Source organism: Xenopus laevis, chromosome 1L (genome assembly GCF_017654675.1).
Source record: "Xenopus laevis strain J_2021 chromosome 1L, Xenopus_laevis_v10.1, whole genome shotgun sequence".
Taxonomy (NCBI): Eukaryota; Metazoa; Chordata; class Amphibia; order Anura; family Pipidae; genus Xenopus; species Xenopus laevis.
Genome location: NC_054371.1, coordinates 29,357,663 through 29,385,231, shown reverse-complemented (window position 1 = coordinate 29,385,231; position 27,569 = coordinate 29,357,663). Strand labels below are relative to the sequence as shown.

Genomic DNA, 27,569 nt, shown 5'->3' with positions numbered 1-27,569 from the left:
CAGTTGCTTCGCTTCTCTTTGTTTACGTGACAGGTTGGATTGCGCACGCGCGGTAGGGAAGTGTAGGCCGTAGTTGCGCAGTTGTGAGGAGGAGGAGGGGAAGGTTTGTCGTCGGGTTATTCTGCGTGAGTTCGTCGGTCAGTCTGTGTAATTGGGAGCACTTGCATGGAGAGGCGGACATGGCTCCATTTCCGGACGAGGTGGATTTGTTCACTGGGCCTCACTGGAGGATGAAGCAGCTGGTGGGCAGGTATTGCGAGAAGGTAAATTCTCTAGGCTGGAATTATGGGAAAGCTGAGACTACATCTCCCAGCATCCTCTTTGATTGCAAGTCAGTGGTACGCAATATGTTGGCGCTATATAAATACATGTTAATAATAATAATAAAGTCAGAGCTGTCAACTTACGTTATGTTATTAGAGTGACATTGATCCAGTCTTGGCTTTGTTACACAACTTTACTCCTCTTCCTCTTATATAATAACATGGAATAAGGTGTCAGCCATAGCTGCTCTCTGTTATTCACCTGTTTATATAGTGAATAAAGTACCCCCTTTTGTAAAATATAAGGATATTATAAGTTACCGAGGAGTTTCATGACCTTCTGCCTCGTGTTTTTATACAGGTCATGGAACTCCAAAGTAACTTCTAATATCCTCATATTTTACAACTGGGGGTACTTTATTTATTATAATACACAAGTTTCAGTGAGTCATGTGACAGAAATGACATCAGAACTCACCGTTTATAACTGATGACATCAGAACTCACCGTTTATAACTGATGACATTTGTCAGCAAATTGTTCACCCAGGTTAAAAAATTTTCATCGGTCACAGTGAAATCTATGTTTGCAGGGCCAAGCCCTCAGTTTTAATGGCTTCAACTAGACAACATCGCTTGAAATGGTCTTTTAAGTTGATGGACAAATCGTACATTTAAACGATTGTTTCAAGATAATCTTGGTCTCACGATAACAAAAAAATCTTTTAAAAATCTTTACATTTATGGTCAGCTTAAAGCGATCCTGTCATCGGAAAACATGTTTTTTCCAAACGCATCAGTTAATAGTGCTACTCCAGCAGAATTCTGCACTGATATTTCTCAAAAGAACAAACAGATTTTTTTATATTCAATTTTGAAATCTGACATGGGGCTAGACATTTTGTCAATTTCCCAGCTGCCCCTGGTCATGTGACTTGTGCCTGCACTTTAGGAGAGAAATGCTTTCTGGCAGGCTGCTGTTTTTCCTTCTCATTGTAACTGAATGTGTCTCAGTGGGACATGGGTTTTTATTATTGAGTGTTGTTCTTAGATCTACCAGGCAGCTGTTACCTTGTTTTAGGATCTGCTATCTGGTTACCTTCCCATTGTTCTTTTGTTTGGCTGCTGGGGTGGAAATGGGAGGGGGGGTGATATCACTCCAACTTGCAGTACAGCAGTAAAGAGTGATTGAAGTTTATCAGAGCTAGGGATGCACCGAATCCACTTTTTTGGATTCAGCCGAACCCCCGAATCCCTCGCGAAAGATTCGGCCGAATACCGAACCAAATCCGCATATGCAAATTAGGGGTGGGAAGGCAAACACATTTTCTACTTCCTTGTTTTCTGACAAAAAGTCACACAATTTCCTTCCCGCCCCTAATTTGCATATGCAAATTAGGATTCGGTTCGGCCAGGCAGAAGGATTCTGGTGCATCCCTAATCAGAGCACAAGTCACATTATTTGGGGCAGCTGGGAAATTGACAATATGTCTAGTCCCATGTCAGATGGGGCCTTCGGCCTCGTGTTTTTATATGGTCATGAAACTCCTCGGTAATTTATAATATCCTTATATTTTACCAGAGGGGGTACTTTATTCACTATATAATAGTCTATAGGAGTTTTTTTTCTAATTCGAAGCTTTCCAGATAACCGATCCCATACCTGTAATGTTATTTTTGATACACAATACAGAAGTGATTTCTAAATCCATTGCTGGTGTTAGGCTGAAAGTGTTTTGATATTGGTGAAATGACAAAATAAAAGCTATATCTGAGACTGCAGCACTGTCTGACCTGTAAAGTAGTGGACACACTGACTGGTGCTGGGGCCCTGTGCTGTTGGGTGCTGGGGCCCTGTGCTGTTGGGTGCTGGGGCCCTGTGCTGTTGGGTGCTGGGGCCCTGTGCTGTTGGGTGCTGGGTGCATCAGTAGATGAGAATGTGACCCATCGTTGTGGCCATTGGCCCCTGGGTTTTTCATGCCTAGTGGAGCTGAATTGCCTACAGACATGGGATATGTGTGAGCAATATATGTACTTTCAGAGCTAAAACAGCATGTTGGATTAGACAGGACTGTGTGGTGCCTACTTTGTGACTTATGTACAGTGTGTGCAGTGGAAGTCTGTTGGTACCAACCATCATGCTCTGTATTTGGCAGAACAAAGCTAAGAATGGATAGATTAGCTGGAATCGTATGGAATTATGAAGCATAGGCAAGTGAATATTTGGAAAATAGTTTATTGAAATACTAATAAAGATGTGTTCTGAGCCTATTACGCCTCACAGTCTTCTGCATCTTTGTAGGCCTGATAGCAGAACTTTAGCTTTCTGCCGAGTTGTATTTGTAATGGAGTCTACTGACCTGCTCCAAGATGGCGTCCAAAATGGCGATTCCTCTTCCCTGCACATGGCTCCGGGTGGTCGCAATCATCCTGCATCATCTCCTTCTTGCCCTGTGATTGGTCGCCGGCGACGGAACGGACGCCGGCGTCAGAATCGGGCGCCGGCGTCAAGGCGTCAGCGTGGGGACGCTGGCGTCTGCGTCTGACGCCAGCGCGTCAATTTTGGCGCCAATAGACTGGACTATAAAGACCCTCATTTCCATCCTGACCTTGCCCAATTATAGGTCTATTTCATATAGTTCCTGGGTGCGATATATTCTGTCTTGCTTATCCGTGTTTGAACCTTGCCTGTTATCGACTTTGAATCTGTACTGCCTGTCTTGACCATTCTGCCTGTTTTACGACCATTCTTTGATAAACCCTTTTCTGTACCGCGATCTTTGGATTGTTGCCTCCTCTTTGGTCCTTACTTCAACTGCGCCTTCGGGCCTTACAGTATAATTGGGCCATGGACCCCTCGGAGGAGGCCCAAGTACCCCTCGATGTCGGAGGGGCCATTCGTGGATTGGCTTCTCGCATGAAATCCTATGAAGCCCAGCAGTCTCAAATTGGCCAGGCAATTGATGTTATCCTGGAGAAATTGACTGCCATGTCTCCAGCGGCTCCTGCGGCTGTGCCTGTTCCTGCCATTCCTGCTCCTCTCCAGGTGTCTGAACCTCGTGTTCCCGCTCCACCTCTTTTCAGCGGAGACCCAGAAGCTTGTCGTGGTTTTATTAACCAATGTGAAATTCAATTCACTCTGCAGCCAGGCCAGTTCGTCTCCGAGCAAGCCAAGGTTGGTTTTGTCATCTCCCGTCTGCAGGGGAAGGCTTTGGAATGGGCGTCTCCCCTTTGGGAGAAGAGAGACCCGCTGATCGACAACGCCGGGGCCTTTCTCCAAGAACTCCGGACGGTGTTTGACGCTCCTGGTCGTACTACTGCAGCCTCGGCTCGACTGTTCCAGCTTCAACAAGGCACTCGCTCAGTTCCCGAGTATGCCATTGAATTTCGTACCCTGGTGGCAGAGACCTCCTGGAATAACGATGGTTACCACGCGGCCTTTTACAACGGCTTGGCTATACGCATTAAGAATGACCTCGTTTCCCGGGAAATTCCTTCTCGGTGGGAGGATCTGGTGGCATTGGCGGTGAAGGTGGATACCCGGCAGAGGGAGTTCCAGCTTGAACTCGACCGAGAGCGTACAAAGAGGTACCCCCGGTTCCAACCTTCTTTGGCCCCCCGCTTCCAGAGACCCCTGCTTCTCAATCCAGTTCCCCCTGTGCTTCCTCCTGCTCCTATGGATTCTGCTTCTTCCTCCTTGCCGGCTGAAGAACCCATGCAGATTGGGCGGGCCCGCCTGTCCGAACAGGAGAAACTCCGGAGAAGGGCTGCCGGCCTGTGCCTTTACTGTGGGGGTAAAGCCCACTTTGCCCAGGAGTGTCCAGTGAAGCCGGGAAACGCCAAAGCCTAGGTAAGCTCGGGGAGACTTACCTGGGTGGGATTTGTCATTCTCCCCATTCCTCTACTCTACGTTTCCTTCTTCCCTGGGCGGAGTTTGCCCATAACAATTCTTTACATTCTTCTTCCCAGAAATCTCCTTTCTTCTGTGTGTATGGCCGGAATCCTTTGGCATTCCCTCAGGATCTCTTACTCACAAATGTTCCTGCTGCTAATGATCAAGCCGCTCATATGCTGGCCATCTGGCAGGCCACCACTGCTAATCTGGAAAAGAGTTCATCTTCTCAAAAGAAGTTTGCCGACAGGAAAAGAATTGCCGCCCCACCCTATGCTCCTGGTGACAAGGTCTGGTTGTCTACACGGAATATTCGCCTCAAGATTCCCACTCCTAAACTTGGCCCCAAATTCATCGGTCCCTTTCCCATCATCGAGGTCATCAACCCTGTGGCAGTTCGTCTTCTTCTTCCTCCCGAGATGCGGATCCCTAATGCCTTTCATGTGTCTCTCCTTAAACCTGCAGTGTCTTCCCCCTCTTCTTCTTCCACAGCTCCTGTTGTTATCGATGACCATTTAGAATTTGAAGTCAGCAGGATTCTGGACTCTCGTTTTTCCAGGGGCGCTCTCCAGTACCTTGTCGAATGGAAGGGTTTCGGTCCCGAGGAATGCTCTTGGGTGAAGAAGTCTGATGTCCATGCCCCCATCCTTGTTCGCAGGTTTCATAGGCAGTTTCCTTCCCGTCCTGGTCCCGGTGGTCCTGAGGCCCCCCCTAAGGAAGGGGGTACTGTAATGGAGTCTACTGACCTGCTCCAAGATGGCGTCCAAAATGGCGATTCCTCTTCCCTGCACATGGCTCCGGGTGGTCGCAATCATCCTGCATCATCTCCTTCTTGCCCTGTGATTGGTCGCCGGCGACGGAACGGACGCCGGCGTCAGAATCGGGCGCCGGCGTCAAGGCGTCAGCGTGGGGACGCTGGCGTCTGCGTCTGACGCCAGCGCGTCAATTTTGGCGCCAATAGACTGGACTATAAAGACCCTCATTTCCATCCTGACCTTGCCCAATTATAGGTCTATTTCATATAGTTCCTGGGTGCGATATATTCTGTCTTGCTTATCCGTGTTTGAACCTTGCCTGTTATCGACTTTGAATCTGTACTGCCTGTCTTGACCATTCTGCCTGTTTTACGACCATTCTTTGATAAACCCTTTTCTGTACCGCGATCTTGGATTGTTGCCTCCTCTTTGGTCCTTACTTCAACTGCGCCTTCGGGCCTTACAGTATTGTGGTACTTGTCACAGTATTATTAGTCTCGAGTCAGCTGCTCTATGGGGATGTTTCCATTCCATAAAACATTAATAAATCCTGCTTGTTTTACACTGGCATAACCCTATTTCTGCTGACTGTCATTTTTCTCTTGCCACAGCTCTCCAATACCAATTTCTCCAACAACAACGACTTATTGGCTCTACTGCAGTCGCTCTATGAAACCTTTAAGGAATTTAAAATGCACGAGCAGATTGAAAACGAGTACATCATCGGCCTTCTTCAGCAGCGCAGCCACACCGTGTACAACGTTCACTCTGACAACAAGTTGTCTGAAATGCTGGTGCTGTTTGAGAAGGGAATGAAAAATGTAAAGGTGACATTTCTTAATGGGTTCTAATGCAGGTTCCCATAGAATTAAAGTCTTAGTCCAGTGGTATAACTAGAGGCCTAGGTGCTCGGCTCCCCTACAATTATGTTAAAATTATCCCACCCCTGTGTTCAGGACTCTGCTTTAAATTATTCATTTTGTTTTTCATTAAGTTTGTAAAAGGATTTCATTATTTGTTCCCAACAGGAACACTGCATCTGCATGAATTGTATTTTGGCCTAAAGTTTTTCATTTTGGCAATTAATTGTGTGGTTGGAATTTTTAGTAAATGATTATTTATTTATTTATTTATAATTTTTCTGCTAAAATGATGAGAAATAGTTGCCAGATCATCTCTTTTTAAGCAGTGCACATCTAAGTTACATTTTCATTACTGATTAAATATGATACCTGTCCTTTTAAAGTCGACCTGTCACCAAGACATAAAAATCTTTTTTTTTTTTATTAAAGCATTCATAGCTGTTGTAAACTCTCAGCTGTCAATCAAATATTGCCTGCCCCTCCTCTATGCCTTAGACATAGAAAAGGAAACTACATTCAAATAATTTTTTACAGTGAAATTGAAGTTCATTTTGCTTGACTAACATTGCAAAATAGGATTTGGAATTATTTTTGGGGGACAGGTCATCTTTAAAACTGGGCATACTGATCAGGGTCCTGGCCCTTTGACCTCCCCCCACACAAACATGTAAGGGGTTATTTATCAAAATCCAAAAATATCTAATTTATTTCTAAAATCTACTCCAACCAAATCCGCTGGGTTATTTCCCCTTTTTCATCAGTACATTTTCCCGAAAATTTCCTGTGCGGGAAAAAACTTTAAAAATTTGTGAAAGATTCGGAATCGTACAAATTTTTCGGATTTTTCTCCTGAATACTTTTTTCGGATTTTTGTCGGAAAACCATGAAATCTTCACATTATTGCACAAAACCCAGTGCAGATCAGGATATCTTTAGGACTCTCCTTGTGACTTATATACAACTTCGGCAGATCTGAGATGCCGGATTTTTGGATTCAGACGATTTCCATCCTCGGGGTATAATAAATCCCGAAAAATTCTAGTTTTTTTTCCATTAAAAATGTGGATATTATTGTAGGGATGCATCAAATCCAGGATTAATTTTGGGATTCGGCGAGGATTCTGACTTTCAGGAGGATTCAGATTCGGGTGAATCCTTCTGCCCGGCCGAACCAAATCATAATTTGCATATGCAAATTAGGATTTGGTTCGGTACTCAGCCGAATCTTTTGTGAAGGATTCTGGGTTCGGCCGAATTCAAAATAGTGGATTCGGAGTATCTCTATTTTATAGTTTAAAAAAACTAAAAATTTTTAAAATAAACCCATAGCCCTTATATTCACATGCGACAAAGTGCATAGTCATTTGTTCATATATGCATTTAATGGCTGCATAGAAACCAGTGCAGTCAACCACGCACCATTATACACTTATTTCTGAATATCACACACACAATTTCAGCGTAGCCTTTGTTATTTAGTGTAATGAGTGAGTTGGTCATGGTTCATGAATACTTCTGCAAGGCACTGAGTTTATTTGTGCAACAGCCCTTCAGATACTAGGACAATGTATTAATTGACTTACAGGGGCAATAGGCATATTTTGATTCCTGTGTGAAAGCTAAATAATGTGTTTTCTTATCCACAGAATGAATATAAACAGCTTAATTATGTTCAGCAGCTAAAGGAGAGGCTGGAAGCTTTCACCAGTGATTTCCTACCTCACATGAAAGAAGAAGAAGAGGTGAGTAAAAGTCATATGGCTGAAGTTTTAAAGTTTTTGAAGTTAAATTTTAGTATGATGCAGAGAGTGAAATTCTGGGACCATTAGCAATTGGTTTTCATTTTTTATCATTTGTGGTTTTTGTGTTATTTTGCTTTTTATTCAGCAATATAGACTGGAATATGAATAGGAGAGGCCTGAATAGAAAGATGAGTAATTAAAAGTAGCAATAACAATATATTTGTAGCCTGACAGAGCATTTGTTCTTTAGATGGGGCCAGTGACCCCCCATTTAAAAGCTGGCAAGGAAAAGAATTTAAAAACTATGAAAAAAAAATGAAGACCAATTGAAAAGTTGCTTAGAATTGGCCATTCTATAACATACTAAAAGATAACTTAAAGGTGAACCACCCTTTAAATAAACCTTCCATTGCCTCACAGTGAGGGTTTCATACAGATAAAAGTTTGTCTCCTCACTGGATTTTCTGCTTAGGTTTTCCAGCCAATGTTGATGGAATATTTCACTTACGATGAGATGAAGGATATTAAAAAGAAAGTGATTGCACAGCACTGCTCCCAGAAAGACACCACAGAGCTTCTTAGAGGTCTCAGTCTGTGGAATAAGGCAGAAGAGCTGCAGAAAGTGCTCAAGTATTCAGTAGATGAGAAAGCAGAGCGAAGTAAGTTACAGCGATTAACATGTCCGGTTTTTGGGATTCTATATTCTTTCATCCATCCTGTAGAAATGCACAACATGCAAAGTGAGGCAGAAATTAGCACTGCATGTGCAGCTTGTAGGGGACCCCTAAACTGGTCAGTCTGGCAATGACCTCAGTCTATGTAATTTATCAATGTATGTGTGTTGCTTTTCTCAGTAATGTCATTGTGTTGAGCTTTAAGCCAAAATTCAGGGTAGTACAGGTATGGGATCTGTTATCCAGAAACCTGTTATCCAGAAACCTGTTATCCAGAAACCTGTTATCCAGTTATGGAAAAGCTGTCTCACATAAGCTCCTTTTTATCCATATAATCCAAATTTCCTTTTTATTTGTAATTATGAAACAGTAGCTTGTACTTGATCCCAACTAAGATATAATTAATCCTTATTGGAAGCAATACCAACCTATTGGGTTTATTTAATATTTATATGATATTGAAGTAGGCTTAAAGGCGACTGTCACCCAAAAAAAACAATTCAAAATCCTATTTTATCACATTAGTCAAGCAAAATGAACTTTAATTACACTGTATAAATTATTTGAATCTTGTTTCCTTCAGTCTGGGAACTCATAATTATAGCAAGCAGGCAGCAGCCATTTTGTGGACACTGTTATTAAGACAAGCCTTGCATCATCTCAGAATGTTGTTTGTGCACCAGAATGGGGGACCTGATATCCATCCCCATGCCCTGGTTACACAATTAAATGGTGAAGAGAACGAGGGAATGTGGGGAGAGCAGTGACATCTAGGAAGTGCTGAATGGAAAGTGAAAGTAACTGTCTGCCCCGCCTCTATGCCTAAGGCATAGAGGAGGGGCAGACATTTGATTGACAGCTGAGATTTTTAAATGAGCTTACAACAGCTATGAATGCTTTAATAAAAAATAGAAATTGGATTTCATGTTTAATTTGAAAAGGACTTTTATTATACAGCTTTTTGTGTCTGGGTGACAGGTCCACTTTAAGGTATGAAGGTCCAAATTACAGAAACATCCATTATCCGGAAAACCTTCGGTCCTGAGCATTCTGGATAACAGGTCCTATACCTGCAGTAGGGCAAGCATAATTGTATAATAACATAATTGAAGAAATCCGCAGTCTTGGAAACCCTGCCTCATTAACCTCCAATGCTTGTTACTTTTGCAGACTCAAAGACTCAGAAGAGTTCTTCATCCATTTCCAGTCTTCCTCCGGAGGTAATGCTGAACATTTTTACTTACCTTAACCCGCAGGATTTATGTCGCTGTAGTCAAGTGAACACTGAATGGGCCCAGCTGGCCAAAACTGGATCACTTTGGAGACATCTGTATCCTGTTCTCTGGGCTAGAGGTGAGACAATTTGTTTTTAATTGCTGAATCCGCTTAACACTTCATGCCACGTTACTTTTATAGCACAGCCTTGCCCATCCTTTTTGCTGTGTTAAAGGAGACGTACCAGTGCATTATACTCATTTAGATATAGTAGAATTGTGCTTAAAAAAAGTAGTGTTTCAGGCTGATTTATTGAATATTTCTGCAAAAACCCTTATAATTCCTCCATTCCCTTCCTGCTCCCTGAATTCCCAGGCTGTGCAGGTGAGCGGGCAGCTCACTGCACTGTAGGGCAGGAACCAATCCGCAGCTAGCAGGACCTGATTGGGAACTGAAGCCTGTCTGTGCTTGTGTGACTGCAGGGCTGTGATTGGCTGTCCCCTCCTACTGTACTTCTGGCAGGGACCATTAGGACATGCCCACCCCTTATTTGATACACAGACAGGGACCAGAGAACATCTATAGGAAGCTCCAATAAAGGGACTATTTTTAAAGATATTAATTTTAGGAATCCAGGATTCAGTTCGTGACTCTTCCAGGATTTGGCCTTTTTTTTAGCAGGATTCGGCCGAATCTTTCTGCCCGGCTGAACCAAATCCAAATTCTAATTTGCATATGCAAATTAGGGACTGGGAGGGAAATCGCCTAACTTTTTGTCACAAAACAAGGAAATATAAAATGTTTTTTCCCCATCCCACCCCTAATTTGCATGTGCAAATACGGATTCGGTTCGGTATTCCACCAAAATTCGGCCGAATCCAAAATAATGGATTCGGTGCATCCCTAATTAATTTTTAGCCCCATGTAAAAGCAACATCATATATTACTTATAATTGCCTTATTTATCATATATGTCTCCTTTAATTAGCAGAAGGTTTCCTTTTTATCATCTTTACCTTTTTTATCCTTATTCTATCTAATTTAGCATTTCAATGGGTATTGCTTAATTTTGGAGATACATGTATTGTGTAGTGCCCTTTTAATGAGATTGGATAACAGATTTAACACCTCTGCAGCTATTCAGCACCATCAGCAATAGCGAGTTACAATTGTCTTCCCAGCTGTTTCTTTGTAAGATGCTGCTATTGTTACATTGTCCTTGTAACTGTAAGTTAAATTCACTCTCATTAAAACAGAAACTTACTCTTTATAGATAGAATCTAACATGTAGAGGTTTTCCACTGTGCACAGATTTGTTTCCATCATGGCCGAGTTTATAGGGGAACTATTGTGAAAATTAAAATTTAATATAGGCTTCATCATACTGAAATAAGCAGCTTTGTAAATACAATCAATTAAAAATTCAGTACTGTTTCTGAAATTATCAAGTTGATCTTCACTATTCCTCTCTCAGCATCTGTTTCTCTTCATTCCGTCTTTGTGCAGCAGTTGGGTGTCAGATAATCATTGACAGTTAGATCCAATATATCTTATAGGGAGGCTCCTTTTGCCTAGAAGATGTATTAGAGCTCACTCTATTAAAATTACCAGAAATCATGTCTCTCTACATGCAGGATTTGTGCAGTTACTCATCTTTATTCTTTTTTTTTTTTTTTGTTACTTTAACAATGTTTAGAATTGTTACTCATCTTTCCTTCCATTCTGTTTATTGTAAATGTGTATGATGTGCTGCCTTTACTGTCTGCCTCCCATTGTACTGCCGATGGGCATTTTATTCTGTCACTGTCTATTGATAACTGTATTGTTTATATAGTATTTAACTTGTGTTCCTTTAATAGGGGATTGGTATAGTGGATCACATGCTTATCTTGACAATGAACCAGATGAGGATTGGATATCGAGAAGAAAAGATGAAAGTCGTGCTTATCAGGAGTGGGATGAAGATGCAGATATTGATGAATCCGGTAAGAGTATATTTCTAGAATCAGCATTTCAGTCCATAATTTGTATCTTCATACCTTAAGTCTACTAGAAAATCATATAAACATTAAATAAACCCAATAGGCTGGTTTTGCTTCCAATAAGGATTAATTATATTGTAGTTGGGATCAAGTACAAGGTACTGTTTTATTATTACAGAGAAAAAGGAAATCATTTTTAAAAATTTTGCTTCTTTCACTATGACGGAGTACATTGGAGATTGCCTTTCTGTAATTTGGAGCCTTCTGGATAACAGGTTCCCGAATAACGGATCTCATAACTGTGTGTGTGTGTGTGTATATATATATATATATATATATATATATATATATATATATATATATATATATATATATATATTATATATATATATATATATATATATATATATATATATTGCTGCTTTAAAAAAACCTATGTTCAATATTTTAATTTAACAGAGGAAACTGGAGAGGAGGAGGATTCTTCCATAAGTATGGCTCAGCGAGAAAAAGAATTGCTAAACAGTTTGGTACATTATATACTTCCATATGTCGGCCATTCAGTGAAAACACTTGTGCTTGCCTATAGTTCTGCCACCAGCAGCAAAGTGGTGAGTAGGGTTTATATTACGCTGCTGTTTGGGGAAAAAATCCTTCATGTATATAAGATTTTTGCTCTCTCCCACTCCTGATAGATTCGTCAGATGCTGGAATACTGTCCAAACTTGGAACATCTGGACCTTACTCAGACTGACATATCCGACTCTGCATTTAATGGGTGAGACAGAGGAAAGCACATTCACGTGTAGTTAACCATAATATTCATATGGCTTTTGAAAATAACCATCATCCTTTTAAAGAAGAAGAAAAGCTACCAATGCAGTTTATTGCCAATAGATTAGCCTCAACAGTGCAACCTAAAACACCATTTTTATTCTTTAGAATTCTTTATCATACCTGAGTAAACCGCTCTACACACTCTGTTTGTTTAGTATAGCAGCTGCCATATTAGTTTGCTGTGACATCACTTCCTGCCCGAGTCTCTCCCTGCTCACTCATAGCTCTGGGCTCAGATTACAGCAGAGATGTGAAGGAGGGAGGGGGAGAGGCGCAAACTGAGCATGCTCAAGCCCTAGCCCTGGAGGTTTAAGCTGAAAACAGGAAGTCTGATACAGAAGCCCATGAGTAGACAATAGAAGGAAAGAAATGTGGTGTTTTTTTGATGGAGGTCTCATAGCAGCATTAGGGTTTACTGGTGTATGTATATAGACCTGTCTGATAAAGCTTATTTAGTTTTAACATTTTCTCCTCTTTTAAGGGCAGCTAAAGCCAGAGAACCAACAGATAGGAGAACCCTAGAGAAGTGCTACATATAAAATAATAAATCCTTTCCTTCACTCCTTTTCCAGGTGGCATTTTGGTGCTTGTCAAACTCTGCACCATATTGACTTGTCAGGCTGTGACAAAATCACAGACTTAACCCTAGAGAAACTGTCAGTGGCACTCGGAATACCGTCCGCTCACAAGAAGCGTCTGCTCAAGTGTTACCGCAACAACAGGACACTTAAGGACATTAGAAATCAGATGCGATGCAGCAGTTTGGCACAGATTACAGGGGAAAGCACAATCTATTCTGATGCATTCTGGGCAAACTCTGACAGGTCACAGGATTATACATCTCCCCCCATCTGGATCCTAGACTCCGGAAATCCGGGCGATATCGAAGATGCAGCAGACTGGAAATTCAGAACTACTGATGGACTTTGTGTTTTAGAAATGGCCCCCAGTGTGACTTGTTTCAGCAATGGCTGTTGCAGCAGGGCCAGGCCTGGGAGGTGGACTAATGTTGGTTGGCAGGAACATTGCAAAGCTGCTACTGTCAGCTACTGCGGCCATACGTTGTGTGGAAATACACTAAGGACTATACACACACTCCCAGAAGCCTCTGCTCTGTGCAATATTGGAACAAGGACTCTGCACTCAGACATTACAGACTGTTTCCCTGGGAGCGCAAAATCAGATCAGCAAGCGGCACGTGCTCTGCAGTTTCTGAGCCTCTCAGGATGCCATCAGATCACAGACCATGGACTAAGGTAATGGTTTTTATTATTACTTGAAAGAAGCACACGGATATATCATTTTCTTCGAGGTTCCTATGCCAGTTTTATTGCAATACTTAGATATGTAAAATGATGTGAACTACTGTGGCCGGCATAAATTAGGCGAAACATTCCAAATATAATATTGGGTTATTTAAAGGAGAACTAAAGCCTAACTAAAGAAGTAGATAGAAATGTTGTACATTATGTTTTGTGCTTTTGTACCAGCCCAAGGCAACCACAGCCCTTTAGGGGTAAAGATCTGTGTCTCCAAAGATGCCCCAATATAAGGCTGATTAGTAATTAATACAGATAATTACTACATGGCAGCACAGAAACCAGTGCAATTAGCATCAGAATTTAATCATCAGCCCTGTAGCATCAGCTTATATTACAGACCAACCTCATTTTCTGCTGGATAATTAGTGACGAGCCTTAAGCTTAGCTTCTCAACAGCTGCTCAGAGCCCACTGAGCATGTGAGTGTCACAGACACTTTCCAAGATGGTGACCCCCTGTGACAAGTTTGATGTCCTGGATCATTGCTGCTATTGACAAGCTGAAATTTTAGCCTTGTGCAATAAGTGCAGTATATAAAATATACCATTTTTAGCCACATTCATTTTTAGGGTTTAGTTCTCCTTTAAGGTATCGTACATGGACTGTTGTCATAAACATAAGAAGTGGCTGCTGTTTTTGCCTTATGGGTCCTCCTTTGTTTTCTATGGGAGTTTTATTTCTCTTTCTAGCAGGAGCTTCACATACTTGAGCATTCCTTTAAGAAACTCTAGTTCTGTAACCTGAATCTGTCTGCTCCCTTCTCTTTAACTTCTGATTTTGTCTCATTGTGTGTCCCAGTTTCTCTTTATTTCCTGAGGCTGGTGCCACACTGTGTCTCTCAGCTGCTGGAATCTGCTTTCTCCTGTATATGCAGCAGAGACACAGTATAGACCTGGGAGCAAACACGTGGATTGGATTTTGGTGTGAAAATGGGAACACAAGTGTTGCATTGCCAAAATCTGCTCTGTGTGTTTGCACTCAGGTTGATGTCAGTGGATTGTCTGATAATCCACTCTGTGTGGCATTAGCCTTATTATCTCTGCTTAAAGGGATACTGTCATGGGAAAATTTTTTTTTTTCAAAATGAATCAGTTAATAGTGCTGCTCCAGCAGAATTCTGCACTGAAATCCATTTCTCAAAAGAGCAAACAGATTTTTTTATATTCAATTTTGAAATCTGACATGGGGCTAGACATTTTGTCAATTTCCCAGCTGCCCCATGTCATGTGACTTGTGCTCTGATAAACTTCAATCACTCTTTACTGCTGTACTGCAAGTTGGAGTGATTATCACCCCCTCCCTTTTCCCCCCAGCAGCCAAACAAAAGAACAATGGGAAGGTAACCAGATAACAGCTCCCTAACACAAGATAACAGCTGCCTGGTAGATCTAAGAACAACACTCAATCGTAAAAACCCATGTCCCACTGAGACTCCTTCAGTTACATTGAGAAGGAGAAACAGCAGCCTGCCAAAAAGCATTACTCTCCTGAAGTGCAGGCACAAGTCACATGACATGGGGCAGCTGGGAAATTGACAAAATGTCTAGCCCCGTGTCAGATTTAAAAATTGAATATAAAAAAATCTGTTTGCTCTTTTGAGAAATGGATTTCAGTGCAGAATTCTGCTGGAGCAGCACTATTAACTGATTCATTTTGAAAAAAAAATTTTTTCCCATGACAGTATCCCTTTAACCTTCCTCTTACCACTTTTTCTGCCTTACCCATTGTTCCCAATCCCCTCATTCCTTGCCATCTCTATTCTGCTTCTCTTCTCTGCTTCTCTCTTTCTTTTTTCTTTTCTTCTGTCTGAAACACATTTCTCTCCTTTTTACACTATGATTTATCCTTTAGGGTGAAGACACACAGAGCTTCTAGTAGCAGCTACTTGTCACGGCTACAAAATAGACAATAGTGATAATTGGCTTTGCTAAGACACTATGGGGCAGATTTATCAAGGGTCGAATAGTAAATTAGAATTCAAATTTTCGAATGTAAATTATAATGTGAGATTTATTACACCTCGACCATGGAAACAGTCCTTCAATAATTGAAATATTCGCCGCCTAAATCGTGCTGAGTTCATGTACAAGGCAATGGCAGAGGTCCGTTGAGCCATTTGGAGATTTTAATAGCCTTCCTGACATTCTAGTTTTATTTTTTGGGAGAAAAACTCGATTAGTATGATTCGAATTTACGGGTTGAAACCATTCGATCGAATATAAGACATTCTAATTTTTGTTGTTCACCTTCCAAACACATTTTTTCAGTTCAGTTGTTTTCAGATTGTTCCCCAGAAATAACGACTTTTTTTCAATGACTTTCCATTATTTATTTTATACTGTTTTTCCAAAATCTAAGTTTAAAGGGGAATGTTGGTGTCTCTGGTGTTTGAGTCTGGCAGCTCAGTAATTCAGGCTCAGACTCTGAACTGTTACAATTTTGCAACATTTAGTTGATTCATTTCTCAGCAGCATCTCTGGAGTATTAGCAACTATTGTATCAATTCTAACAACTGCCTGTAATGAAACTCAGAGATTCTGCTCAGCAGGGACACAGATAAGAAATGTATCAATTTAGAACAGTTTACAGGGTCGGTGACCCCCCCCCCAAGCTGCTTTAGAAGGTGAAAAATGACACTTTACACTTCGATATTAGAAAAACGGTGACACATAGAAAATAAAGTCATTGGAAAAAGTCGTTATTTCTGGTGATCTATCTGAAAACAATTAGTTGTTTCAATAACAAATCCCTTTAAATAACATTCCAGTCGAATTGTGAGTATATTTGAATTTTAAAAAAATTCACACAAATTTGAAATTCGACCTTTGATTAATGGGCCCCTGTGTGTTTTAGTAGAGGCTCTTCTCAGTATTGTCTATGGCAGGGTATAAAAAGTAGTTGCTGCTGCTAGTAGTAACTGTGTGTGTCTTCTCTCTTATTGTCCACTTTAATCTCATGTTCCCTCCATGTCCCCATTTTATTGTCTTTTTTTTTTTTATATATTCCTTGACACTGTTCTCTCTTTCTTTTGTTTTTATGCATTTGATTTTTTCCCCTGTTATTTTTATGTCCCCTTATTTAATCTATTGTCACTTTTCCTGCATTTCCAACTCTTTCCACATTATCTTGCCTATTCCTGTCTCGTTGCCTTTCAGAGTCTTCCCTTCCTACAGGTTGTGTTATGAATTACAAAGGCACTTGCATTAGTGATGTGCGGGCCGGCCCAATACCCACGGGTCGGGTGGGTTCAGGCGATATCGCAACCGGGTGTGGGTTAAGCTCTTCTTCTGCTCTCCCCGCCCACCACCGTCAAATGGCGGTTTCCGACTTCATCTTTTATAGATTCTGCGCCTGCTCACTCCGCCCCTTTTATGACATCAGCAGGGCGGATGGCAGGGGTCTATAAAAGCAATGCGGAAGTCGGATGCGGCCGGACGCGGGCCAAGGGAAGGGCGGGTGTGGGTCGGGGAAATCCTGACCCACACATCACTAACTTGCATAGCTCTGTTACAAGACTGATACAAGGGTGCAGCACCTGTATTTGACTCTCTTGTATGAGCAGGGTGCGGGAGCATTGTGTTTGTAGTTCACAGGGAAGGGTGAAACATTGGGCTACAAGTTACTCTAGTAAAGGTTTACACTGTTCAGTTCTATTTACAAGTTACACAAATGTTGCTTTATAAACTATTCATAGATGGGGATGAAGCCATTGGGACGGAGAGACCTAATACATTTCAGAAATATGTTGCAGAGAATGAAGCCGTTGCACTTTATGCTTAATATGAACACAAAAGCTTTTGAAATTGGTGCAATAGTGAATCCATACTATAAAGTCATTTTTGCTTATACGTGTATGGGACCTGTTATACAGAATGCTTGGGACCTGGGGTGTTCTGGATAACAGATCTTTCCGTCATTATGATCTTCATACCTTAAGGGTCAGGGCACACAGACAGATTCGTGGAGAGGAGTCGCCCGGTGACAAATCTCCCTTTCTTCGCTGCGACTAATCTCCCTGAAGGGGTGGTTCACTTTCAGTATGTTATAACGCAGCCAATTCTAAGCAACTTTTCAATTGGTCTTCATTATTATTTTATAGTTTTTCAATTATTTGCCTTCTTCTTCTGACTCTTTCCAGCTTTCAAATGGGGGGTCACTGACCCCATCTAAAAAACAAATGCTCTGTAAGGCTACAAATGTACTTTCTATTCAGCCCCTCTCCTATTCATATTCCAGCCTCCTATTCAAATCAATGCATGGTTGCTAGGGTAATTTAGACCCTAGCAATCAGATTGCTGAAATGTCAAACTGGAGAGCTGATGAATAAAAAGCCACAAAACTGAAAAATCACAAATACAAAATGAAAACCAATTGCAAATTGTCTCAGAATATCCCTCTCTTCATCATACTAAAAGTTAACTCAAAGGTGAACAACCCCTTTGTCTACTAGAAAATCATATAAACATTAAATAAACCCAATAGGCTGGTTTTGCTTCCAATAAGGATTAATTATATCTTAGTTGGGATCAAGTACAAGCTACTGTTTTATTATTACAGAGAAAAAAGGAAATCATTTTAAAAAATTTGGATAAAGTGTAGTCTATGGGAGACAACCTTTCTGTAATTTGGAGCTTTCTGGATAACGGGTTTCCATATAACGGATCCCCTACCTGAAATGATTATTTATTTTTTAGAGATACAAATGCCAAACTGCTAATAAAAAATAGAAGAACATGTATAACCCGTATGACTGATTAAGGCTCACACTACAGCGGGTGACAAGTCTCTTAAAATAAAGTAAATCAGCGGTGGGAAAACACATGCATTGCTTCATTTTTCTGAAATGTTCTTACGATTTTCAGGATATTTGCCGCCTGCTTAGTACAGATTTTATCGTGGGCATCAATTCACCCTGAAGTACTAAACAAACATGTGATGCTTTTATTTCCCCTTGTTTCTTTAAAGGGCACTGACCATAGGAGGAGGGTTACCTAAACTGGAACATCTCAATCTGTCTGGATGTCTTAATGTGACTGGATCGGGGCTACAAGATCTGGTGGCCACTTGCCCGTCTCTTAACGACGAGCATTTCTACTACTGTGATAACATCAGCGGTAAAGTGCATCTTGCAGAGAACATGGATTTCTTGCACTTTTTCTATGGCCTCAGTAATGTCTCATAAGAGAGGGATTTATTCCCACTAATATCTGAGGGCACACTGACCCCCCAAAGGCATTTTACATTCAAGTCAGTGGGAGGCAGAAAGGGGAATTGTGAGCTTTGCAGACAAAAGTGCTTTGTATGCCATTATGCCAAGTCTGTTTAATGCAAAAAAAAAAGTAAGAATCTGGTCTCTTCACACTGTAAAGTAGAGTCCTGCAGTGGGTCGGGTACCTGCGGGTTACCTGCAAAAAAAACGGACACCTGCGGAATTAGGTGTGGGTATAGCCGCGGGTCTGCAGGTCAGGTTGTGGGGTCTCTTTTAAATTTCTAATCTTATGTAATATTGTCTATATTTTAATCCTTTAAAGTTTTACAAAACTTGTTTCTGTCCCCGCCCACTTTTGATGACATCACTTCAGGTTTGCAGCAACATCACTTCCTGTTTGATGGTGGTCGGGGGGTTTGCGGATAAGGCAGTTGCGGGTCTGGGTCGGGTAGTGGATCAAAGTGGGTAAATATACGGGATGCGGGTTTGGGTCGGGTCCGGGTCTTAGAAAGTGGTTCCGCGCAGGACTACTGTGAAGTACAATTAGACTCTCAAAACTTTATGGTGTGAAAAGAACAAATTATTAGCATAGAATTGTAGGACTGTCTGACTATTCCCTAAATGAGAAATGAGCAGGCTGCAGGATAGGTTGTTGGCAGAATGATGCCTAAAGGTAGTGGCACACGAGGCTACTGTGGGAGATTTACATTGTAGCCGGCGGGAAGGCATTTAGGGGACATTAGTCGTCCGAAGAAGAGGCGATTTGTCGTTGGGCGCCTAATCTCCCACAGTAGCCTTGTGTGCCACTACACTAAAAGTGGTCATACACGGACCGATTTAAGCTTTGGATTCAGGTCCTTTAGACCACCCAAAGTGGACCTGTCAGAGGGAAGACCTAGCCAAAACGAGCAAATCGTAGAGAACGTTCATCAAAGGTCGAAATTTTGAATTCATGTGAGTTCATGTGAGTTTTTAAAAACTATCAAAAGGTTGTATTTTCTCAGCAACTTATCACCTTAAGAAAGGACACAGCGGGGTACAATCACCAATTTGATATATTTTATTAATTTAAAAAGAGAAAAGAAAAGTAAAACCCCGTATGTCTTTATATTCTAGAATCACTTAAAAGAGTTTACACTGCTGCCAATAATTGACTAAAAACCTCTAAAGTGCCTGTGCTTATCTATATGAAGATCACCAAAGTGCTATGTGCTAAATTATATTATATGGTCAAATTAATAAAACTGCAATAAAAACTCCCCTTAACTCCCATAAATTTGAAATTCGACCAATCGAAATCACATTTTTCAAACTAGGATGAATTCGATTTACCTGAAAACTTGAGCTGAATTGGATTTGAATTTAAAAAACTTGATTTGAGTTTTTTCTCCGAAAGAATGTCAGGACGGCTGCAAACAACTCCAAATTGATCCCTGGACCTCTCCCATTGACTTATACAGCAATTCGGCAGGTTTTAGGTGGCGAATAGTCGAATTAGAGTTCTTAAAGGGCCGAATATGATACCTCTCGAAATTCAATGTTTTTTAAAAACTCAAATCAAATTTGAAAAACTCCCTAGTCGAATTTGACCGTATTGACCATAAAAAATTTAGAATTCTCAATTCATCCCTTGATAAATCTGCCCCTTAGTGTATGGCCACTTTTAGGCCTGTAACAGACAGGTCAATTCTAGACAATCTGTTGTCCATGTGATTAAGAACAATCTGACCTCTGTCTGCTGGGCCTTTCCCTTATTCTCACCACTGTATCACTCCCACTGTTCCTAAACTGATTTATTTGCATTATATTCACTCAACCCCATCCATTATCCCTTTACTCTCTCCCTCCAATTAACCTTTACTTCCTCTAGTCACCTCTGTGAAGGGGAACTATCATGAACAATGTAATTTAATATTCGCTTCAGCATACTGAAATAACAGGATTTTTTGATACTCACCGTTAAATCCTTTTCTCTGTAGTCGATAGGGGGACACAGGGAACAGCTGGGGTTAAGCTCCACCCTCCGGAGGCAGGACACTTGAATAATTGATTAAAGGGGCGTGACCTAGGGTCTGGCTTAACCCGGTGCTACGCCAACCTAATCAGTTTGTACCAAAGAGACTGCTAGCATAAGAAAAAACAAAACTGAATGAGCAGAACGGTAACTTAGGGAGTATTCCCTTATGGACCAACTTGGTCAACATCTCGCCGCGGGGCGGGAAGCCCTGTGTCCCCCTATCGACTACAGAGAAAAGGATTTAACGGTGAGTATCAAAAAATCCTGTTTTCTCTGTCGTCTCAGGGGGACACAGGGAACAGCTGGGGACTTAACAAAGCAGCCCCGAGAACAGCAGGGTGGGAGCGGAAGAGATCGGTACACATTATTGTACCACAGAATGTAACACCTTACGGCCAAACGAGGCCTCAGAGGAAGAAAAGGTGTCAAGTCTGTAGAACTTTGTAAATGTGTGCACAGAGGACCAGGTGGCCGCTCTGCAGATCTGATCCAGGGAAGCCGAGTTGCGCCATGCCCAGGAAGCTCCCATAGCTCTGGTGGAATGAGCACGCACTCCTTCGGGAGGAGATCTTCCTTTAGAGACATAAGCTAGATGGATGAGTTCCTTCAGCCAGCGTGCAATGGAAGTCTTAGAGGCTGCCATGCCTCTGCGGGATCCTTCGGGAATCACAAACAAACGTTGGGAACGTCGAAAGGCCTTCGATTTCTCTATATACCAGCGGAGCGCTCTGACGACATCGAGACTATGAAGTCGTCTTTCTTTAGTGTTAGCCGGATCCGGGCAAAGGGAAGGTACAATAATTTCCTGGTTGATGTGGAACGAAGACACAACCTTGGGTAGGAAGGAAGGAACAGTGCGCAGAACTGCCTTATCCTTGTGGAAAACCAGGTAAGCTGGATCACAGGAGAGAGCACTGAGTTCGGATACTCGGCGTGCCGACGAAATCGCCACCAGGAACACTACCTTCCAGGTAAGCAGCTTGTCAGAGATAGTACCCATGGGTTCGAAGGGAGGATCCAGTAAGGCTGCAAGGACAAGGTTGAGATCCCAACCTGGGATCGGAGGGCGGAACGGTGGTGCCGCATGGGCAACACCTTGCAGGAAGGTATGAACGGTATCTTCGAGGGCCAGTCGAGAATGGAAGAGGGCTGATAGTGCCGACACTTGTACCTTCAGTGAGCTAAGCTTGAGACCCAGTTGAAAACCCTGTTGCAAAAAGGACAAGATTCTTGGTATGTCGTAATCCAGAAAAGGGAACCCGGCTTCTTGGCACCAACTCCAGTAGCTGCGCCATACCCTATGGTAGGCTTTGGACGAGGTAGGTTTGCGAGATTTCAACATTGTGGTAATGACCTCGTCAGATATGCCTCGTCTCCGCCAATTGTCCGCTTCAATAGCCATGCCGTCAAAGCGAAGAGGCCCGGATTGTGGTGTGCTATGGGCCCCTGGAGAAGGAGATCGTCCCTGGCTGGTAGTCGCACTGGTGGAGACACCGACATCTCTTGAAGATCGGAGAACCAAGTTCTTCTGGGCCAATATGGGGCTATGACAATGACCTTGATGTTCGATCGTCGTATCTTTTTGAGGACCCTGGGCAACATGGGCAGAGGAGGGAAGACGTAAGCTAGGTCGAAGTGCCAACTTTGAGTCATGGCATCCACTCCTGCTGCTAACGGATCCCGGGCGCGAGCGAAGAACGATTGTACTTTGCGGTTGTTTCTGGAGGCCATCAGGTCTATCTGGGGAAGGCCCCACTGACTGACTAGGAGGGAGAACACCTCTGGGTGAAGCTCCCATTCTCCTGGGTCTAGTTGGTTTCGGCTGAGGAAATCCGCTTTCGTGTTGTTCACCCCTGGAATGTGGATGGCTGACAGCCTTACTGAGTTTAGTTCTGCCCAGCTTAGAATCTGTTGGGCCTCCGCTAGAGCTGCCTTGCTGCGGGTTCCTCCTTGTCTGTTTATGTAGGCGACCGTGGTGGAATTGTCGCTCTGAACTCTCACTGATCTTGTCTGCAATTGCTGCGTCCAGTGCTGGAGAGACAGTCGGACTGCCCGAAGTTCTAGTATATTTATTGGGAGAAGTATTTCGGGAGCGGACCATAGGCCTTGCACGGATAGGTTGTCCCATGTCGCCCCCCAGCCTAGAAGACTGGCGTCGGTAGTTATCACTGTCCAATCCGGGATTGCCCAGGACTGGCCCGTTGACAGATTGTCCCGTTGCAGCCACCACAGGAGGGAGTCCCTTGTCGACTGTAGAAGAGGGATCTTCTGAGAGAGTTGACCTCCCTTCCAGCGGGACAGTATGTTGGCTTGGAGAGGTCTCAGATGAATTTGTGCGAATGGTACCGCCTCCATGGACGAGACCATCGATCCCAATACTTTCATGGCCAGATGAACTGTGGGAAACTGGAGAGAAGCTAGATGGCGAATTTGATCTCTCAACTTTCTCTGTTTGTCCAGTGGAAGAGTAACCCGCTGGGAAAGGGTGTTGAACTCCAACCCCAGAAATGTCATCTGATAGCTGGGAATGAGATTGGATTTGTCCCAGTTTATGGTCCAGCCGAAGTCTTGCAGTAGTAGGATCGCCCTCTGGAGATCCGATTTTCCTTGTTCCATTGTCCTGGACTTCAAGAGCAGGTCGTCCAGATAGGGGGTCACTGATATCCCTTGAAGGCGCAAAGAGGCTGCCGTCACCGCCATTAATTTGGTGAAGACCCTGGGGGCGGAGGAGAGGCCAAATGGCAGAGCCACAAACTGATAATGGCGATTCTTGAAGGCAAACCTCAGGAAGCGATGATGAGGTGGCCAGATAGGGACGTGGAGGTAGGCGTCCTTGATATCCAGAGACATCATCAGTTGTTCCGGTTCCATTCCTCGGATTACAGACCGTAACGTTTCCATCTTGAATCGAACAGACCGTATGTGTTTGTTGAGGTACTTTAGATCGAGTACTGGTCTGAAGGAACCGTCTCTTTTGGGAACCAGGAAGAGATTGGAGTAAAACCCGGAGAATTTCTCCTGCGGAGGTACCGGGACAATTACTCCGTTGTGTTCCATCTTGGAAATACAGTCCAGAAAGGCTTGAGCCTTGCTTGGGGCGGATGGGAGCCTGGACATCAGAAATTTGTTGGAGGGGGGGGAAGAGAAGTCCAGATGATACCCCTCCGACACAATCTCGTTGACCCAATTGTCCGAAGAATGTCCTGTCCACACCTCCCGGAATTGAAGCAACCTGCCCCCAATTGGTTGCCGTGACCCCGGAGGGGGTGACCCGTCAAGCTGAAGTGGACTTGTCTGCTGGAGGCTTGTTATGGAACTTGTTCGGTTTCCACGCTGAACGTCCCTTATCGCCGGTCTTTGTTCGGAAGTTGGAACGGTGTGGGGAATTGCTACGCCTGGTGTAACGACCACTTTGGCCACGAAAATTTTTGCCTCGCTTGAAGGAGGAAGGTGTTTTGGATTTAGGCTGAGGGAGAAAAGAGCCTTTTCCTCCAGTGGCCTGAGAGATGATCTTCTCTAATTCCTCTCCAAAGAGTTTCTGACCCTTGAAAGGCAGTGAAGTAAGGGACTTCTTGGAACTGATATCTGCCGTCCAACTCTTAAGCCAAAGGGTTCTACGGGCTGCTACTGATAGAGCTGAAGTGCGAGCCGTAATCTGGGCAGCATCCAGAGTAGCATCACACATATATGCAGAGACTTCAGCAATCGCTTGTGCTGTGGAGAGAAGTTCAGTTCTGGGAACTCCCTCTTGAATGTCCTTGACGAGAGACTCAGCCCATGTCTGTATGGCCCTGGATACCCAGGTAGAAGCCAGGACAGGGCGTAGTGTAGATCCGGCAGATGAGTATAGGGATCTCAAGAAACCCTCCAGCCGTCTATCGGTAGGGTCCTTGAATGCCGCCGCATCAGTGACTGGAAGAGCTGTGGTTCTTGAAAGCCTAGAAACTGGAGCGTCAACCATAGGTGGCATGGACCACTTGTCCACCCAGTCCTTTGGAAAGGGATAGGATTTGGAGAATTTTCGGGAAGCCTGAAATTTTCGTTCGGGAGTATTCCATTCGTCATTAACTATGGCAATGAGTTGATCGTGAGCCGGAAAAACCGTAGAGGCTTTTTGTTGCCTCTTGAATAAGCTGGCCTCTTGAGATTGTTGATCAGGTGAAGGAGTAATTTTTAGTACTTCTAGAACACTCCTGATAATGTTGTCAACGTCATGTTGAGGTTCACGGTGTCTGGACGCTTCGTCCTCATCCTCTTCTCCAGAAGACACGTCAGAAAGAGGAAGTTCGCCTTCGGAGTGAGATGAATCTGCTCCTGCTGATGAGCAGTCCGAATGAGGAACAAAGGAAGACTCCCCTTTAGAGGGGTCTGCTCTTTTGCGTTTGCCGCTGGATTTCTGGCCTAACTTGGCTAGAGCCTTTCCCAAGTTGTCTGCAATGGCGGGTAAACTTTGAAGAGAGGCCAATGATTGTGAAAGCTGAATAGCCCAAGGAGGAGCCGTTGGAGCTGCGGAAGTGCTTGCGCCCCCATCTAAGGTGATGTCTTCTATATTAGAAATATCAGATGGAGGCCCTGAAGGAGAGGTTCCTGGAATGGAAACAGAACCCTGCCCCCTGGAACAGGATTTGCAGAGAGGCTCGCCCTGACCCCCTGAAGTTTTAGCATTGCATTTGGTGCACATGAAATAAGTGACCGTAGCTGGTGCTGCCACTGCTGCTGCTCTCCCCCCCGGCCTTGGGAATAGCCCCCCTGACTTACCTTCTGCCATTGCACTGTCTATGGTACCTGCTGAATAGGTTTGGCAAAGGTACTGGGAACCTGCCGAGAAGTGCCACAGCTGTTATTGTTAAGGCTGAATACTGCTCTATTAGTGGTAGAGAGTATATCCCAGGACTGAAGGACTTGTCCGTCTATGCCCCTGCTGTAACCCGCAGCGTGTGAGAGAATGCGCTGCTTTCGGCGCGAGTGAATCCAAAATGGCGCCGTGGAACGCATGTGTGCGTTCCAGCTACGGCGCGCAGCGAAAATGGCGTCCACGCGCAGGGAGAAGAAGCAGGGAGACTCGCGTCGCTGCTGAGAGCTACGAGTCCGTCCTTAGGGCAGCGTGCAGGCAGGGCCATGCCAGAAGTAAGCAAACAGGCTCAAAACAGTTAGGAGTCCTGCCAGTCTGCGCCTGTTGTGAGTCCCATAGAAGAACCACGGCAGGCATAAGTGCAAGGCAGAGGGGGGGGGGGGAGGTTGAGCAGGCAAGTGAGTGTGTTAAGATAATTCTGGTTATCTGGTTACTCACAGAAGTCATACCGGCCCAGAGACCCTGTATCCTTAGCAGGAGTGGGTATTAGTGGATGGTCGTTATAGCCCAAGGGCTAGGAAGAGACCCCGGTATGAATCCAACGAAGGAGGTCCCCTGTTGAAACAGGTAGCCCTGCTCTGGGGAGACCCCTTGTCTGATGAATTCTTCTGTAGATATATGTAGAAGTGCATGTCCTACCTCCAAGCAGGACACTTAAAAACTGATTAGGTTGGCGTAGCACCGGGTTAAGCCAGACCCTAGGTCACGCCCCTTTAATCAATTATTCAAGTGTCCTGCCTCCGGAGGGTGGAGCTTAACCCCAGCTGTTCCCTGTGTCCCCCTGAGACGACAGAGAAAAGAAGTTTTCTAAATATAATAAATTAAAAGTTCTGCATTGTTTGAACATAATCAAGTTGATCTTCACTATTCCTCTCTCAGCATCTGTTTCTCTTCATTCTCTCTTCATACAGCAGTTGGGTGTCAGATATTCACTGACAGTTAGATCCAATATATCTTATAGAGGGGCTCCTTTTGCCTAGAAGATGTATTAGAGCTCACTCTATTAAAATCACCAGACATCATGTCTCTCTACATGCAGAATTTTTGTTAGATTTTGTTTGTACTGGAATCAGTTATTTGAGTGAGCTCTAATACATCTGCTAGGAAAGGAGCCCCCCTATAAGATATATTGGATCTAACTGTCAATGAATATCTGACACCCAACTGCTGCATGAAGAGAGAATGAAGAGAAACAGATGCTGAGAGAGGGATACTGAATATACATAGTAACATAGAAAGTTAGGTTGGAAAAAAGACACACGTCCATCAAGTTCAACCTTTTAATTTTTTTTTAACCTGCCTAACTGCCAGTTGATCCAGAGGAAGGTAAAAAAAAAACCCCATCTGAAGCCTCTCCAATTTGCCTCAAAGGGGGAACAATCCCTTCCTGGCTCCAAAATGGAGTCCCTGAACTATTCCCTGGATCAACTTGTACTAAGAGCTATCTCCCATAACCCTGTATTCCCTCACTTGCTAAAAAAAATATAAACTTGATTATTTAAGGAATGATGCAGAATATTTAATTGATCATATTTACAAAGTTTCTTATTTCAGTGTGATGAAACGTATATTACATTTTCATTTTCACTCTAGTTCCCCTTTAAGATAGACTGAGTTGCCGCCGTTGGCATGTGATGTACAGTAAAATCCTCAGGTTGACGTTTCTCTTTGTTTTGGTGCAGGTCCTCATGGTGCCACAGCCAGCGGATGTCAGAACCTGCAGTGCGGATTCCGAATGTGCTGCCGCTCCGGTGAATGATCCGCCGCTATTTTGACGTCTCATCTTTGCAGTTCCTCTTCTTTATATGCACTTTACTCTCCTCTCACTCCTTTGTGCTGATCTCTGAGTTCCTGTGGAATTTCCCCACTCAGTATCATTCTCCATAAGAGTCCAGCATAGGAACAGTTTTTGCTTAATAAAAACCTCATTGTCTAAATCATCTCTAAA

The 27,569-nt window shown here is 43.3% G+C and overlaps 1 protein-coding gene across 3 annotated transcripts; it reads left to right on the top strand.

Moving 5' to 3' along the window:
• The first annotated feature begins 3 nt into the window (after nt 1-3).
• fbxl5.L (F-box and leucine-rich repeat protein 5 L homeolog) lies at nt 4-27,569 on the top strand. 3 transcript variants are annotated; one of them, XM_018244658.2, is made up of 11 exons: nt 4-263; nt 5,521-5,730; nt 7,419-7,514; nt 7,987-8,173; nt 9,359-9,541; nt 11,263-11,388; nt 11,845-11,996; nt 12,081-12,163; nt 12,795-13,478; nt 18,509-18,657; nt 27,304-27,569. In XM_018244658.2, exons 1-11 carry the CDS (start codon nt 180-182, stop codon nt 27,378-27,380), a joined length of 2,031 nt encoding a protein of 676 aa, XP_018100147.1. In that variant the 5' UTR covers nt 4-179; the 3' UTR covers nt 27,381-27,569.

Bases quoted from the DNA above. Each gene is read 5' to 3' on its own strand.
- fbxl5.L (XM_018244658.2), top strand. From the start codon at position 180: ATGGCTCCATTTCCGGACGAGGTGGATTTGTTCACTGGGCCTCACTGG. The intron at 5,731-7,418 runs GTAAAGGTGACA...TCTTATCCACAG, and splicing joins TTGAGAAGGGAATGAAAAAT to AATGAATATAAACAGCTTAA. The intron at 11,997-12,080 runs GTGAGTAGGGTT...CACTCCTGATAG, and splicing joins CTGCCACCAGCAGCAAAGTG to ATTCGTCAGATGCTGGAATA.